The 15,425-nt window shown below is 45.1% G+C and overlaps 1 protein-coding gene across 2 annotated transcripts in view; it reads right to left on the minus strand.

The window, feature by feature from the left end:
- Window positions 1–2,252: 2,252 nt before the first annotated feature.
- Window positions 2,253–15,425, minus strand: part of RCAN1 (regulator of calcineurin 1) — a 95,882-nt gene continuing 82,709 nt past the window's right edge. Inside the window, exons 1-4 of one of the 2 annotated variants that reach the window (XM_004264540.3) lie at window positions 10,917–11,123; window positions 8,022–8,195; window positions 6,225–6,384; window positions 2,253–4,021 (exon numbers count right to left, since the gene is read on the minus strand). In XM_004264540.3, coding sequence (XP_004264588.1) covers window positions 3,849–4,021; window positions 6,225–6,384; window positions 8,022–8,195; window positions 10,917–11,003 — 594 coding nt within the window. In that variant the 5' untranslated portion in view covers window positions 11,004–11,123 and the 3' untranslated portion in view covers window positions 2,253–3,848. Of the gene's footprint in view, window positions 4,022–6,224; window positions 6,385–8,021; window positions 8,196–10,916; window positions 11,124–15,425 lie in introns of those variants that run through there. The other variant, XM_004264539.3, reaches the window with a different exon arrangement.

Consider the following 15,425-nt stretch of genomic DNA (forward strand, 5'->3'; position numbering starts at 1 on the left):
TGTCAGTCGCTGTATAGAATGGTCATCCGATCCCTAATCAGAATCTTGAAAGAAGGAGAAACGGTGCATGTAGGGACCGCATCTCAGTCACTTCCAAATAATCTTCTCTGGCTTTCATAAACGTAGTCATGATTAAAATGACCTTTCACGAACAGCGGGAGGGAGTGCTGAAGAAAGTGAGATATGTGAGAATAAAATCCATCTACCTGATTGCCGTGTAACTTTTGGTGAGTCACGAGAGTGAGAATTTCAGATGTGAATTAAAGATTGCCAAGCGTGGCGGCATACTTGAAAAAAAGTTCCCTACATGTCCTACTTTAGAATCAGAAGACACGAGAATTGGAGAAGAAAAAAATGTATTTCTTATTATATCCTAACTTCTTCTCAGATAATTTTAAGGTAAATTCTTTATGTAATTTCCATCTGAATTGTTGACCTTTAGATGAACTTTACTTGATAGGCACTTAATGCAAATATTCCACAGGATTCTTTAAATGCTGTAAAATATGACGTACCCCAACTGCCGATGCACTTTTGATCATAACATGCCTGTATAGTATATTTAATCCTTTGCAATGAACATTTGAGAAAATCTATTTAGTTGGTAGTGAGTTCTGTACAATTTCCCCTAAAATTAAAGCTCTCCAAAAACCCACATCTCCTGCGGGCACTAATTCTCACAAGATTCTGGACATGAAAAAAATCCTAAATGCTTGCTGACTGCAAGTCAATGTTTATAGCCCGAGTATTAATAGCCACACGAAATGTATACTTCTCTCATCATTTACCTCCCTTTGCTTGGATGTAGCATACATTGAGGGGCTGATTTTCTTTTCTTGGATGGATGGCTCCAAGCTACTTATCATCAGATGAGAAATATAGTCTATGAAAATCTCTTTAAGGAACACAACCAATCAATGGCAAAGGATGCGTCCCGTGTGATTCTGCCTGTCTGTGTCTGTCGTTCTGCATTTTACTGAGCCCTCTCGCTAGCAGGGCTAGCGAGATGCTTGAGTCCCGGGCACTCAAGCATGCGTGATTTGGGGCCCTTCATAATCATCGGCCAGGTAACCAGACTGTGAGCATTATTGGCTTTGGAATTTCAGGTGAGGCTGTACCTGCCACAGAACCACTCATCAGACATCGTCCATCAGGAGTGAGGCTGTTTGTTGACTTGTGATTTCTACTCTAGGGTCTGACGGCTTCCCGGGCAGTGGGACCAGCCACCTGTATTTCCCCAGTGGTGTAAGGGGAACTGTTGGAAATCTGCATTAACTGACACAATTCGACTTTATTCCAGGGTTATTAATGGTATGTTTTGTTTTGCCACATCGCGTGGCTTGTGGGATCTCAGTTGCCCCACCAGGGATTGAACCTGGGCCCCGGCAGTGAAAGCCCGGAATCCTAACCACTAGGCCGCCAGGGAACTCCCTCCAGGGTTATTTATGAAACAGGATCCTGGACCAGCACACTTCCCAATTCAGTTCTGCTCTGCAGGGGCTCCTAGTTATTCAACATGATGACAAATAACAGCCCTTCCCCCCACCCCCGTGGTTAATTAGTGAATCTCCTCAACAATCAGATTGTTGGAAATGTGGTGGAAATGTGGATTTTCCAACATGTTTAAACCTCAAACGTATATGAATTTAAAATATGCAAATGCTGTTGGGGAATGACAGAATGAGGCTGCTTGTACAAGGAAAACAGAGGAGCAAGTGAATTTTCATGGAAAAATGCCTGATGCCTATCTCGATGAAGATTAACAACATTTGCTCTAGTTCGGCAAATAAACATGGGGTTGTTTAGGCCTTTGGGGGCTGGCCGGGAGTTCACCACCATTTGTAATAAGAGTTCCAGGTGAGATTCAAAGAGGAGGCTTACAGACAGATTTTCTGAACATAACTGGCCTTTGTAACTTAGAATCTTCCATGGGCATCTTTTCTAACAGGAAAGAAAACTCCTTAAATGAACAATCAGAGAGATTGTCGTTTAGTGGGTCTGCTGGCGAAAAGGGTTTTCATCAGAGTATCCTCTCCCTGAACAAAGGAAAGACTCAGACTTCTGATTTCAGTTTTCTCCATTTTCCCCTTTCCTAGGTGATGCAGCATTAGTGTGGTTGACCCTCTGTGAATCACAGCAAGGATCTGGGAGTTTCCAAACTCAAACTGATGAAGGGATGCGTCCTTCTGAGACTGCAGAATTCAAAGGGTGCACAGGTTGACAATTAGAAATAAAATGACAAACCAGGTAACTTTTCCGTAAAGAGCATATTGTGTTGATTTATTATAGAATGCAGTTAAAAAAAATATCTTGAGGTTAGCCTCTCCAGTTTAAAAGCACTTAACTAGGGACACTTGAACAGCTATGCAATGGTCTCTCCCTCATCTGCCCCGACCCCCCACCAAGTACTGTAAACAGGGTTTTGAGAACATTCAGTCAATGTCTTGATAGGAACAGCCACATACCTTTGCTTCTTAAAGAAAACCATCTTCCACATTTCCAAAGCATGCATTGTTACTTGGCATTAGGTATTTCAAAAGGACAAACCTTGTTATGGTATTGTAAGGCCAAAATAGAATACCTATTGACCAGACACACACATGACAACTAGAAAAAAATTACAAACATTTAACCTAGTGTGACAATTCCGTCAGGAATGAATGGGGAAAGGCACTGCATCCTTCTCATACCACCACGCATCTACTGTCCACTTCACATGCTTTGAATTCAGGTCCTGTCAAATAGCTGAAAGGCATTTTCTATAACATACGATTCACAGGGAGGTTAATACATCTTACACTAGTCTTCCACGGCCGTATTTCTCACCCAAGGGCACAACAGGTATGAATATATGCTATCAGCTTTATTTACAAGTTTATCTTGATGTTTCAGTGGGGTTAAAAAAAAATCAATGATCTCAACTGAAAGTTCCCCCCAAAAAGGGTTTTGGCTGTGATTCATATGTATAAACCACCACGTAAAAGAAATAAATGAAACCCATTTATTGTCTGACCTAAAACATCTACACTAAAATTTCTCACCCACTAAAAGTTGGCAGTGAAACTGCTCTTTTCTGAGTTTTATAAGCGAAACGCTATGTAGGAATTTCAGATCGACTTCTTTTGCAAAAGCACAAGCTCTAGGTCGCATCAAATAGGATGCTGAGTGGGTGTATTACCGGTAGAATCCCCCTGTGTGTGCTGTTGCAAAGACAGTCATTGAATCTGGAAAGGTGACAGATTTTGCAAACGCTTTCCTATCTTCCCCAAAGATGTAAAACAACAATGGCATAACTCTATATACGACCAAAGGTTAGTTCTGAAAATCAGTAATACACATGCACAAACATTAGAACGTGAGGGGGAAAAATGAGACACTACAGTTTCCACATTGCGTTGCTGTCTTCACAACCTTTCTGCACCAGACACCTTATGGCTTCACGTGGTACCTTTTCCTACCGGGAGAGAGAGTCTACCTTGTAGGCTGGTTAGAAACAGAAGGCTCTCCCTGGACCCACTGATCAATCTACCCCTGGCAAAAACAGAACCTACCAGAAAAGAACAAGTACAAAACACTATCGTTATTGGTTTTCTCGAGACGTTCCCAGAAGTCCTTGTGCAATCACCCCAAACGCAGTGATTGGCTCAGGACATTCCCAGGAGCCATGAACATTGACTGATGCGCAGCGTTAGAACCAGAAGACAAAGCCTCGATTCTCTTCTGAGCAACATGGAATTTCTGCCACAGCGGTCACAGGCTGCCGTCTCCAAAGTTGTGACTGGGCCGCTTCCACAGTAAAAGATTCCTTCTCGTGAGTATGATTCAGAACACTTCGTCCGGGTGCCAGTTCAGCTTAAGTGGACGGGCGAGTACTCCGGCCTCCTGGTCTGGATAATTTTGGGTTTGGGTCTCTTCATTCTTTCCACCTCGTCTTCTTCCTCGTTCTCCTGGTCGCTCTCACACACGTGGACCACCACACTGGGAGTGGTGTCGGTCGCTGCGTGCAATTCATACTTTTCCCCTAGGGAAAGAAAATAATTGCAGGGTAACTCAGGCAAGGACCCGAGGGTCAAAGAGCAAAAGAGCAAACGGATGCGCACGTAGGGGTCAGCTCGGCCAGGCTTCCGTGGGCATCCGATGGGGACTGAGGGCCACAGGCAGCCACACTCTGGATTGGTGTTTCTTTGGTGCCTCATTCTATATCTCACCACCGTAAATGACTCAGCTTTCAATCAAACACTCTGAGTCCAGGCATATGGAAGGTATGGAAGGAGTGTATTTTTTAATTATACTTAGCATGTTCACCAGGCCCTCTGAGCTACCCAGAGGACTTCCCCGGTGTGGCGCAAGGAGCACCCGTTCAGGAAAAGACGGTGCATGAATAAAGGCGTTAGGAAAGGACCTCTTGAGCCCACGATAGGGACAGGAAGCGTGGGGAGGCCCTGCACAGCCCTGCACAGGTGTGCTGGTTGAAACAGGTGTTCTGAAAACACTTTTGACCACACCATATCCTTTTTCACACAACTATCAACCCCTTGAACCAGGAGTGTCCTGCTGCTCTCCGTCAGCCTGACTTTTATCAGGTTCAGTCAAGACGCTTTTACTCATAAAAAAGGTGTTGCCTCTTCCCTACCCCACGCGTGAGACTGGAATGCTATTGTAACTGCGGCTGGAAGAGCCTCAGCGTTCTCGGGGTGGGGGGAACTAAGGTGGAGGGCCAGGGAGATCGCTCAACATGTGGGTGACGATCCCCTTTACAAACCCCTGTCTACCCGCTGAGGAGTCACAATCCAGAAAGCACGGGGACAGGATCATATTTGCAAAACCTTTGCAATCTTTCAACTGTTGAAAGAAAGACTATTCAAGGTCATAAGCCCTAAGTAAACGAAGGGCAAATTGATCTTATGGCTATTTTCCAGAAGGGTTTCTCAAACAAGCCGTCTGTAAAGAAGTGGTAGGTTCTAGAGTGTGAAGAATGCTCGCTAGCATCACTTCCTGCCTCTGGAGCAGTTTGACGCCTCTCCCCAGGTGGACGTCCCCTTCCTCCCTTCTCTAACATCCCAGGAGGTTTCAGCCCTCTGCTACCTAATACACCTTGACCTGGAGCTGCCAGGAGGAGCGCTGGCCACTTCCGTCTTGACCTTCATGCCACGATGACCAGTAAGTAATGTGATTCTTGCTTTCTACCACAGGGGGATTTTCCGTCAGAGCGATGTTTACAGAGATGTCACCTTTTCCATGTGAAACGGCTAATGGTCCAAGAAAATAAAACCGTCCCCTCAGAGGAACACCAGATTGCTGGTCAAGGGGAAAGCCGATGGCCTCAGAATTTATTGCATTTGCTCCACGAATAAGGCAGAAGGGGGGCTCAAACCTCTTTACCCCCAAGAACCCCGCTTGCACCTGCCAGCTCACCCAAACCCTATCAGGTAGGACAGGGACCTCCAACATGGTACTGTTTCCAGAAAACATGTTTTGAGTGCTGCCCACAAGCTAGGCACTATATGAAGTGCTTTTCACACGATGATCTCGTTTACTACTCCACCCAGTAATACCCATTTTCTGGATGAGAAGCCTGAGGCCAGAGTACCTTTCTTCCTAAATGCTCACACCTTTGTTCCTTCTGAGGACCAGAACCTCTTCTTTCCCTGGCAAGCTCACTAGGGGAGCACCCCTCCCTATTGGGCTTCATGACTGGGGCTCTTTCTCCACTATGATCTATGGGTCTCTGTTCCCTCACACATTCAAAAGGTCAGGGGAGAAGGAGATCAATAGATGAAATTACTTTAACTAAAAATGAAATGTCTAAAAGTGGGGAAAGCCTGTTTTCCCTTTCCAAAATCCAATCACTCATCCCCGCCTGGAGCAACAGGACGTGAGGCCGGGTCTTGAGTCCCTCACACCGGCTGTGCTCAGCGGGTGAGCGGATGGATTCACATGATGCGGCCCAGAGGGGTCATGGTACTTGGTCCCCTGGACCAGCGTGCATGCTTTCCTAATGGATGAAGTAAGAGGCAGGCGTGCACGCTCCCACCCCGGGGCATGGGTTACTTCGATTCAGAAGAAAGCAAATAGAGACAGTTCACAACACACACTGGCACTGATCACGTGAGAAGTGGAAAGAGCAATGGGGTCGCAGCCACTCCTGCTGCAGGCGTGTCTCTGCCTTGACCACAATCTCTCCACGTCTCCTTGCCCCCTCTCCACCCGAGGACACTGCTTACCTGGCCCCAGCTTGGAGATAGCATATAAAAGGTCATAATTTATGACGGGAGTAGCGTCTTCCACTTGTTTCCAACCGACCGGCGGCGAGGCAGGAGGAGAGATCAGAAACTGCTTGTCTGGGTTTGGTGGAGCCAGGTGTGAACTTCCTATGTGTAAAGTCTGAGGAGAGAGATAAATGCAGGTGGGTGTTCCTCGGGGGAAGAACTGAAGCAGCAATCGCACTTAATAGCAGCCTACGGAAGACAGGTGTGAAGGACAAACCCATGTCCAGACAGCTGAACAGGTGCAGCCCAAGGGTGAATGGCAATACGGTTTCTAAGGGCGGGGAAGGGAACTTGGATTATGGTGCAAACATGATTAGAGACCCCTCTCAGGACAGGGACTCACAGGCACTGGGACTGCAAGTAATTATGCTTGAATTAGACCGATAGAAAATATACAGAGATAATTTTAGTAAACATGGGAAAAGTAAAGCACTGTCCCTGAGGTCAAGAGGGATCTCAGCATCAATTGCTTCCAGCTCCTCATATTACGGTGGCATCACATCATATCACAGAAGCTCCAAAGGCTAAGCAACATCTCTAAGATGACCCAGGACTCCTGCCCACCACGCTCTCAGGCTTCCCTCCCTCTGGGGCTCTGAAGCAGATGCCAAAAGTGAGGAAGGAAAAATACATCTACCTTCCAGGATACATATTTAAAACAATAATGATAAGGAACAATGACCAAGATCCTAGTTTGGGCTTAAAAATTATACCAGTGCTTAGAGGGCTGTTTGGAGACATCTTACATCAAAATGTTACCAGTTTGGATTTTCTTTGTTCTTTAGTATCCTCCCCCCCCCCCCAGAAAAATCACAATGAACATGCATTTACTTTAACAAACTAGAAAAAGTCTTGGAGAGACCAAGTAATTACTTATATAGAAGGGAATTTGCCCCTAAGGATCCAAGGTTGAAGCCTGCGCCTCGCACTTACCACCATGGGGCAGGGTATCCCGGCTCTCATTTACCCTGGAAGGGCAAGTTCACCTTCGCGCAAGGTCAGGAAGCCCCTCTACAGGACCTGCTCCTGTACTGGCAAGGGGAACTCAGGGCCCCAATGGGGGTCTCTTTCACCAGGGAGAAGCGTCCGAAGAGCCCCTGCCCCGCCCCCTGCCAAGCTGTTAGACTCCGGTAACATCATCAAATGGAACTTTGTGAGCTACCTAGAAGGCAGTTGCTGGGGGACGCAGGAAGGGTGATGCAGGAGAAACAGCAAACCCGCCGCACAGCTCCCGGGAATGCCCTGGGGCCGGGACCCCCGCTTACCAGAAGTATTTCTTAGCATTTGCTACCTGCCTGGCGAACCCATTTTTTTTCCTTGCAGGCCGGGTCTGGCAGCCCCGTGCTGATGCGCAGGGCGGGCTTGCAGATACCAGCTCTCCAGGAGTGAGCGGGCTGCGGGGACCCAGCGCAGAGCCGAACCGCTCTGGCCCGGGGGGTGGGGGTGGGGGTGCGGGGGTGGGTCAAGGGTAGCCACGCCCACGACCCTGCGGTCCTCCACCTTCCTGAGTCAGGAAAGGCTCTCTTTCTCCCCTCATCACTCAACTCAAGAAGGTCATCTCTGAGGGCACTTTCAAATACACCCCGATGTCTTCTTAAAATAGGTGACATGAAAAATTTCGAGTATGAATCTTGTCCTTCTCAAGATGATTTCTTGGAGTTTTAAATCAACCTATACGTAATGCATGTCTAAGCTACTTTTAAGGGTGGGAGGGAGGAGGGAGAAGGATGGGTATCAATGAACTCGATTCACCTGAGCAAAATATAATTTCATTTCCTTTCCAAGAAATTCCGTCTTATGTAGCTGGAGTCTGGCATCTGCTGCAGATAATGGGTTGCTGAAGTTTATTCTGACTCGTTTGAAGCTCTTAAAATACTGAAAGGTGATATCTTTGTCATATGTCCTAAAGAGGGATTCAAATTTGGCCTGAAAAGTAAAAATAAAAGGAGTTGAAATTTACCTGCATATGACCTTTGACTGGATGACTTCATTACATTTCTTATGGAGGAACCAAATTATTAATCATGTCAAGAACTTCCAACTTTTTTCTTAGAGAAGAAAGAGAACCCACCTTTCTCCTCTGGGGAGATTCTGCCCTTTTAATTTAATATACGTGATTTTATACAAAAGTAAGAATGTACGATTTACTAAATTCATTTAATCAGCTGAAAAATTACCAATACTTCAACACTTCTTACAGTCACGGAAACATTCTTTTTAAAAGTAGAAGGAACATTTTCATTTGGTCATTTGTCACCCTTCTGGCCTGCCAGACCCTATTGTCCTGTGACCTCCCCCAATCTAGTGAGCTCCAATCCCACCACACAGCTCAGGGCATTGCTTTGTCCATCAGATATTGCTTTTGGACTTAAAAGCACTGGAGATAATTTCAAAAAAAAAAAAAAACCACATTATTATTGAATTGGTAACTAATGAAGTTAATGAAAAGGCTTGCATTTCTTAATGTAAAGGAAGCAGTTTTTAAAAAATTCCCATTATTATTTTCCCATTCAATCTGTTACGTTTTAACTCTCTAAAATAGTAGTGGTTTCAAAAATTAACATTCTGCCAATGAACCCATTTCTGCACTCTGGCTTTAATATATGTACAGATCTAGCTCTAGTGTTGAAAGAGCTAGTGAACACTATGAAACAGCATGAGCTCTTAGAATTGAAATGCCCAAGTTCAAGGACTAAAAGCCTAGATTCACGAGAGCGTTCATCAGCTCCTGGGAATAGCTCTAGGGAGCGACCCCTGGCGGGGTCCTGGGTGCGGGTGCCCTTGGGGGGACCTGGGAGGCCACTGAAACCTTTCTGACCAGAGAGGGAGGTGATGGACAGTCTTGAAACTTCCAGGAAGATTATGCAGGGACTTTTAGTCACCGAACTTTCTGAATCTTTTTTCAGACTAAACTGTGAGGATGGTGAGAGGCAGATGGGGGTGGGATGGCAGACGGTGAGAGCCCAGATGGGGCAGCATGCCCTCCACCCAGGTGACTGGTGAGAAGGGGAGGCCCTGGAGCCCACAAGTACCCTGGAGACCTATGCAGAGCACGGTGCTTCTGCAGAGGGGAGAGAGGATTCCCAACAAGAAGGGAGAACATCTTCGAGGATATTCATGGCTAGAAAGCGGGGGAGGGGAGGGGCCCTCCTGTCGGTCAGTGCCTGGTCCCCAGGGCAGGGCTGTAGGCAGGTCCTGCATTCCCTGCTGGCTGGTGTCTCCACCAGGCAGGTGGCTCAGGGGGAGTGGGAACAGCTCACAACCGTTCTCTCTTCGAATTCGCCAGCTTCTCTTTAGTTGATGGAAATGTCTGTGACTTTCCCACGAGGGGTGTTGCAGAGGCAAAGAATGAGAAAGAATGCACAGCAGATGTTTCAGCTGCGATTTCATCTGGCTGCACGTGGCTTGTTCTCCACCCCTCCCGAGCACGGGGCAAGTCTGGGGCGTAAGGGTGTCTGCGCAGATCTGGAATTTCACAGGACCTCATCCATAGGCACTGTGACCAACTGCTTAGTTTTAAAGTTATCATTCATAATTTAAGAGAGATGACTTTGCTGAATATTTTTAGAATACAAGTCAGGGCTTAGGACCAGAACCCAAGAGAACCCACACTATCTTGTTAATTTCATATTGCTATTATGTTATTAGTATTCTCTTATAAAATAATCTTATTTGTTCCAATAACCAATAGCTAGTAATTATAGTTATTGGATGGCATCTCTACTTAATTAAGTAAATCAGTGATTTCACTCATATAAGGCTAACATTAAATACATAGACTTTGTAGTACTTTTACACGTAGAACATGCTCTAATATCTAGTTCAAAAACTAGTCCCAGCTTGCAAGCATTGTACACAGTTATGGAGTTAAATTTGATTAGAAAAAAAAAAAGAAACCTTCTGATGTCTCAGTAGGGCTTTGGGTATAAAGGTATAACGTGATCACCGCCCCCCAAACAGAACATACAGAAGTCATTCATATATAATATTGTTAGAGATCAATTAGATAGCTTCGTAGCTACTGATGAAAATCTTACATTTTAATCAAATGAAGAAGAAAAGCATAGTAATTAAAATTACTAATTATATTAATAACCATCAATGAGAGCTGCTTCCCAGGAGGTATACTCATCCCACACTTAAGTTATGTATCCAGTTTTATTATTTATTTGCTATGGCTGCATTTTCTCCAGCTAGAGAAATCTGGAAACTTGAAGACAGGCCCTTGTAATTCCTGCAAACATTCAAATATCTTTCCAGTATTGATTTCCTGAGATAAAAATCAATGTATCCTGAACTCTAAATGTCAAAGTGAAACATTCTGTTCACTGTCAGAAAAGTCCTCCCTCCAAAAGTTTACTTATTGATAGAACCCACACAGAATGAAAAAACACCACGCCAAACCCTCCCTTACTAACTGGTCAAGGGACACAGATGCTTTTAAATATTGAGAGCTTTAAAAATTCCTTCACAGTTAATTCCTCAGGCAACACCTTTTGATTTTAAGGCTCAAAGCATTCTGGATGTATTTCAAAACCCCCAAACCCACAAGACAGCCACATACCCCACCAAGTATTTCAGCTAATAGTCCCAATTAACATAATAGTTTCAAAACTCTCAAAAATCACATTATATCAGAAGCCTTACCCTGGTTTCACTTTCGCTGAAGATCTCACTGTTTGCCACACAGGCAATCAGGGAGCTAAAACTGTAGTTAAAGTTTCTAAAGTGCATCTTGCTTCTTTACAGAGAAAGCTGCAATTCCCGCGGTCAAGCCCCAAGTAAGGTTCCTTTACCAGAGGCTGTAGGTTCTTTCTCGAGCCCTCACTTATAAAGCGCCGAGGTCCAGCCCCCACCGGGAAAAAAAGCACCGCTTCCAGAGCATCCTGTTTGGACACCAAATTCCTGAGTCAAGTCCTACTTGCTCACAGGCAGGCAGAGACAGAGTGTAAGTTTCTACTGGAAAGAGGTGACGTCAACACCTTAGTCATTTTCCCTATGTTAATTAACTTTGCTTGGGGAGGATGGAAAAAACTGCCGAGGTTTGCTGTGCAGCTGCTTTATCTACCCCTCTTGCAGCATAGTTTCCACTGGTAGTAATTCCATTCAGCCACTCGGTCACCAGGCTCCTCGGCTGAATGGGACGACCCTTCTTAAGATGGAAAATGTGACAGAGGAACAGGAGGAAGGTCTACAGCAGTAAACAGTAATTAGCCTCCAGGGAACTCTCAAGGCTTGGAGAAACCTGGAAACCGAAGTCTTGGCAAGTCGTTTGATCCCTGTAATTTCCTGAACACTTAAATCAAAGTTTCAGATGCTGGGGTATTAGAGAAAACATTTTGAAATCAGTCTTGGTCAATGAACCCTGCTTTTAAAGAAAAAGTGGACTTCATTTTGAAATGAAGTCTTTTTTTTTTTTCTAATTAAACTTTATTGGAGGAATGTCCTAATTCCCACTTGTATTTCACAGTGAGAATGGGAGAAGAGATCCTAGGATTTTCACTGGAAAACTTTATTATTGTAATTTGAGAACCAGGAATATGCAGCACGTTGATCATTTTCTAATAGCTGCTAAATTCGGGAAAAGATACAAAAATATTTTAGAGGATCTAGCCTCTGAAGCTGAGAAAAGAAACATTCAGAGGTTGTCTGCTTAGAGACTCATAGACTGAAGGTTTTTGTTTTTGCTTTAATTAGGAAAGGAAGAAGAAATAGAAAGAATGTACACTACAATTGAAAAGTTAGTTCAGTTGGCGTTTTTTCAGGTAAGATGTCGGGTCTTGGAGAAGCACACTGGGTGTCAGGATGCCAGTTCTGTGAAAAGGCTGCAACTCTTTTTTTGCAACTTTTTACTTTATTACTTTTTAAATTGAAGTATAGTTGATTTACAATGTTGTGTTAGTTTCAGGTGTACAGCAAAGTGATTTAGTTATACATATCTATATCTATTCTTTTTCAGATTCCTTTCCCTTATTGGTTATTACAAGATATTGAGTGTAGTTCTCTGTGCTAAACAGTAGGTCCTTGTTGGTTCTCTCTTATATATAGTCGTATGTATTTGTTAATCCCATTAAAAGGCTGCAAGTCTTTGAACTTCCAAGTACTTTGCTAGTTTAGGTCCCTATGGCAGTGTGAGTCCTAGGTCCTTCCTACTCAGTATCACCTAAATGCAGTCTCATTATTTATAAAAACATTCTCTAGTCTAGAGGCGGACACCTCTTAAGCTTCCAAAAATTAAGTGGAATCCTGCTATTCACATTTAAAAATTAACTACAAAGAAGCATTAAAGTCAGCCAATAATAAAAAGAATATATGCAATGGGAAAGAACAAACCAGAGCATTTATCCCTCCATAAAAGGAAATGCGAAGTCTTCTTGCATGAGTGAGCACTGCTTAATCTCCATGGATGGTGCCCTGCTGCCAGCTGTAGGGTTATGCAAGAGACCAGTTATGGTGTTTGCTTTGCCAAATTACCCGTAACTGCCAACCCAAGAGATCTAAGTGCATGTGTTCTAGAAGAGTTTCGAACGCTGTGAGATAGTATGGCATGCATCAAACGCCAAGAGGAAGTGGTCCATTGGGTGGTGCTTGGTTCCGGGAACTCTGCCCTGGGATTGGCTGCATTTCCGTGCACAGCCTGCAGCGTACCCTGGAGGCACATGCAGGCTTTGGTGGTGGCCTGGGGGTGGCAGTGGGGGTATGGGAGGCCAAGGGGAAAGGCACGGGAGGTAGAAGGCACAGAAGTGCATTCCACTCCTCTGGAGCGGCTGTCCCTCCTTTTCTCTTTCTCCTGGAGTCCACCTTGGCGAATAAGGGTTAAAAGGAGATCAGACGAGGAAGAGGAGGTTAATTTCACCATCTCCTCATCCTAGTAAAACTCATGACATGAAGCTCCAACTCAGTCGTGTGGGCAAATCTGGAACATTTCTGTTCATCTGAGACAACAGCACTGACCTCACCCAAATTTACAATTGTGGTTTCATTAATGCGGATGGGATAAAAAAAAAAGATGGTTCAGCTGTCTTTGCTCCTAGAAATAAATGATAAATGATAGATCTTTCATTAGGCTGTCCAGAAAGCCTCCCAAAACATGCAATTCTGTACGTGCCTTTGAATTGATGGTAAGCTCTATCTGAATATTTAGGGAACTTGAGTGCTTCCATTTCTAGATCAGAGAAAGGGGCTCAAAGTTGTGGCCGACTGTCGGGAGGCTGGATTGGAGGCTGGCAAAAACCACCGGGTCACAAAGTGTACCCGAGAGAGATGGCACCTAGGGTCCAATAACACAGGCTACCCGCAGCGTGAGAGGTACGGAGCATGGACCCTTCGTGGTGCTCCAAAGCCCCGGCTGGCCAAGGGGACAGACACCTGTCCCTGAACCCAGAGGGCCTTCCTTTTATCGGCTCACCTGACAGTTCTTGCTAGGAATGTCCACTCTTCGACTGCACGTCTATTAGACATGAACTTGCACTTCTAAACGTCCTATGGTATTTGTCTATCCCTTGTGGTTTGAAAGGCAAGTACTTTTTTGATTCTTGTTTGCAAGTTGGATGTGAGTGATTTGAAGAAAGCAGGGCCCACAGCAACGTCTCATTAGAACTCTTGAAAAGCATACTAAAAATTGCACTTAAAATAGTAAAACAGGGGCTTCCCTGGTGGCGTGGTGGTTGGGAGTCCGCCTGCCGATGCGGGGGACGCGGGTTCGTGCCCCGGTCCGGGAAGATCCCACATGCCGCGGAGCAGCTAGGCCCGTGAGCCATGGCCGCTGAGCCTGCGCGTCTGGAGCCTGCGCTCCGCAATGGGAGAGGCCACAGCGGTGAGAGGCCCGCGTACCGCAAAAAAAAAAAAAAAAGTGAAACAGAAACCGGAAGTTAGAGAAGAAATGAAATGCTTGAGTCCGCTGAAAGCTTTAGATGTTTTGCATTTCTTCCATTCGCGCCATTAAACATCTTAAATGAATCTCTTCAACCTGCATTTGCTTCCTGTGGTTCCAAGCAGTGAGAGCAAATGTTCATTAAGAAGTTTCTATTCTCAGTGAGGAACAATTGAGGTTGATGTCGAAATCCATCATTCCCATCACAGCGCTCTTAAAGCATAGAGAGGATGACCTCAGCACGCCCATTATAAACCCCAAGGAGTTTACAGCTACGCCAAGAACGTGCCACCAGTGAAGCCTTCTACAGAATGACCACAGAGAGAAACCGAGTTCTGACTTTGCTGTGCAAATCAAAGCTGAGCGAAGAAGAAATCTGCAGATCTCCTGGGAGGGAAAATGGCACACCCGACTGAGATCAAAGGTATCAGAGAGTTTATCTTGAATGCCAATTAAGCTTGTGTTTTAACGGAGCTTTTAGCTTCTGAGATAATGGGATAGCTTTACTGTTATTTAATATTCGTAACCCTTCCCTTTATAATGTGGAGCATTGTTCCCCCAACCTAAGTTACTGTACACAGGGGCCTCTGAGTCATCTTTATCACTTCCCAGTCTAAAAGGTGTTATTAACTGAGGGGACACTTCTTGTTCTCACTTGGAAACCAGGTTAATATCAACTTCCCAGTTGCAGTGAAGATTGAACAATCTGACATAGGCAGAGTGCCCAGTATAGTGCTTGAAACACAATCCGTGGTTGATGCATGTTAGTTGTGTTTCTAGTTCCCATTTCGTCGGTAAGGATACTGAGGTTCAGAGGGCCTCACTGGGTTGAGGAGTCAGGACTCACCCCGATCCTTTGACTGCAGATTCCATGGAACTATGCTTGCCTCGCAGCAGTGCCCTTTGGTACTTCCCCATCTCCATTCTCTCAGTCCCTCTGGCATCCTGGATGGCTTCCTCTCCTACGTGCCCCACTGGTCAATAGAGGGGTCTCTAGGTTCTCTGTAGCATCCTCCACCTGGCACTCCTGCACACCATCTCAGGCAGCTGTGGCCAATTTCTTACTGCTCCAAAATAGTGCGTAATTCCCACAACATAAAACTTCCCGAAGCTGAGCTTGATCACGTTCCTCTCCTACTGTAAAGATTTCAGTGACTTCCCATTGCTCTGTAGGTTAAAGGGGAAGATTTTCACTTGGTATTCATCCATGTGTCGATCCATGCATCTATCTACCCATTTGTTCTTTCACCCAAGCACAGTTCCAGGTGTTGGGGGTTCAGAGA

This window comes from Orcinus orca, chromosome 5 (genome assembly GCF_937001465.1).
Source record: "Orcinus orca chromosome 5, mOrcOrc1.1, whole genome shotgun sequence".
Taxonomy (NCBI): domain Eukaryota; kingdom Metazoa; phylum Chordata; class Mammalia; order Artiodactyla; family Delphinidae; genus Orcinus; species Orcinus orca.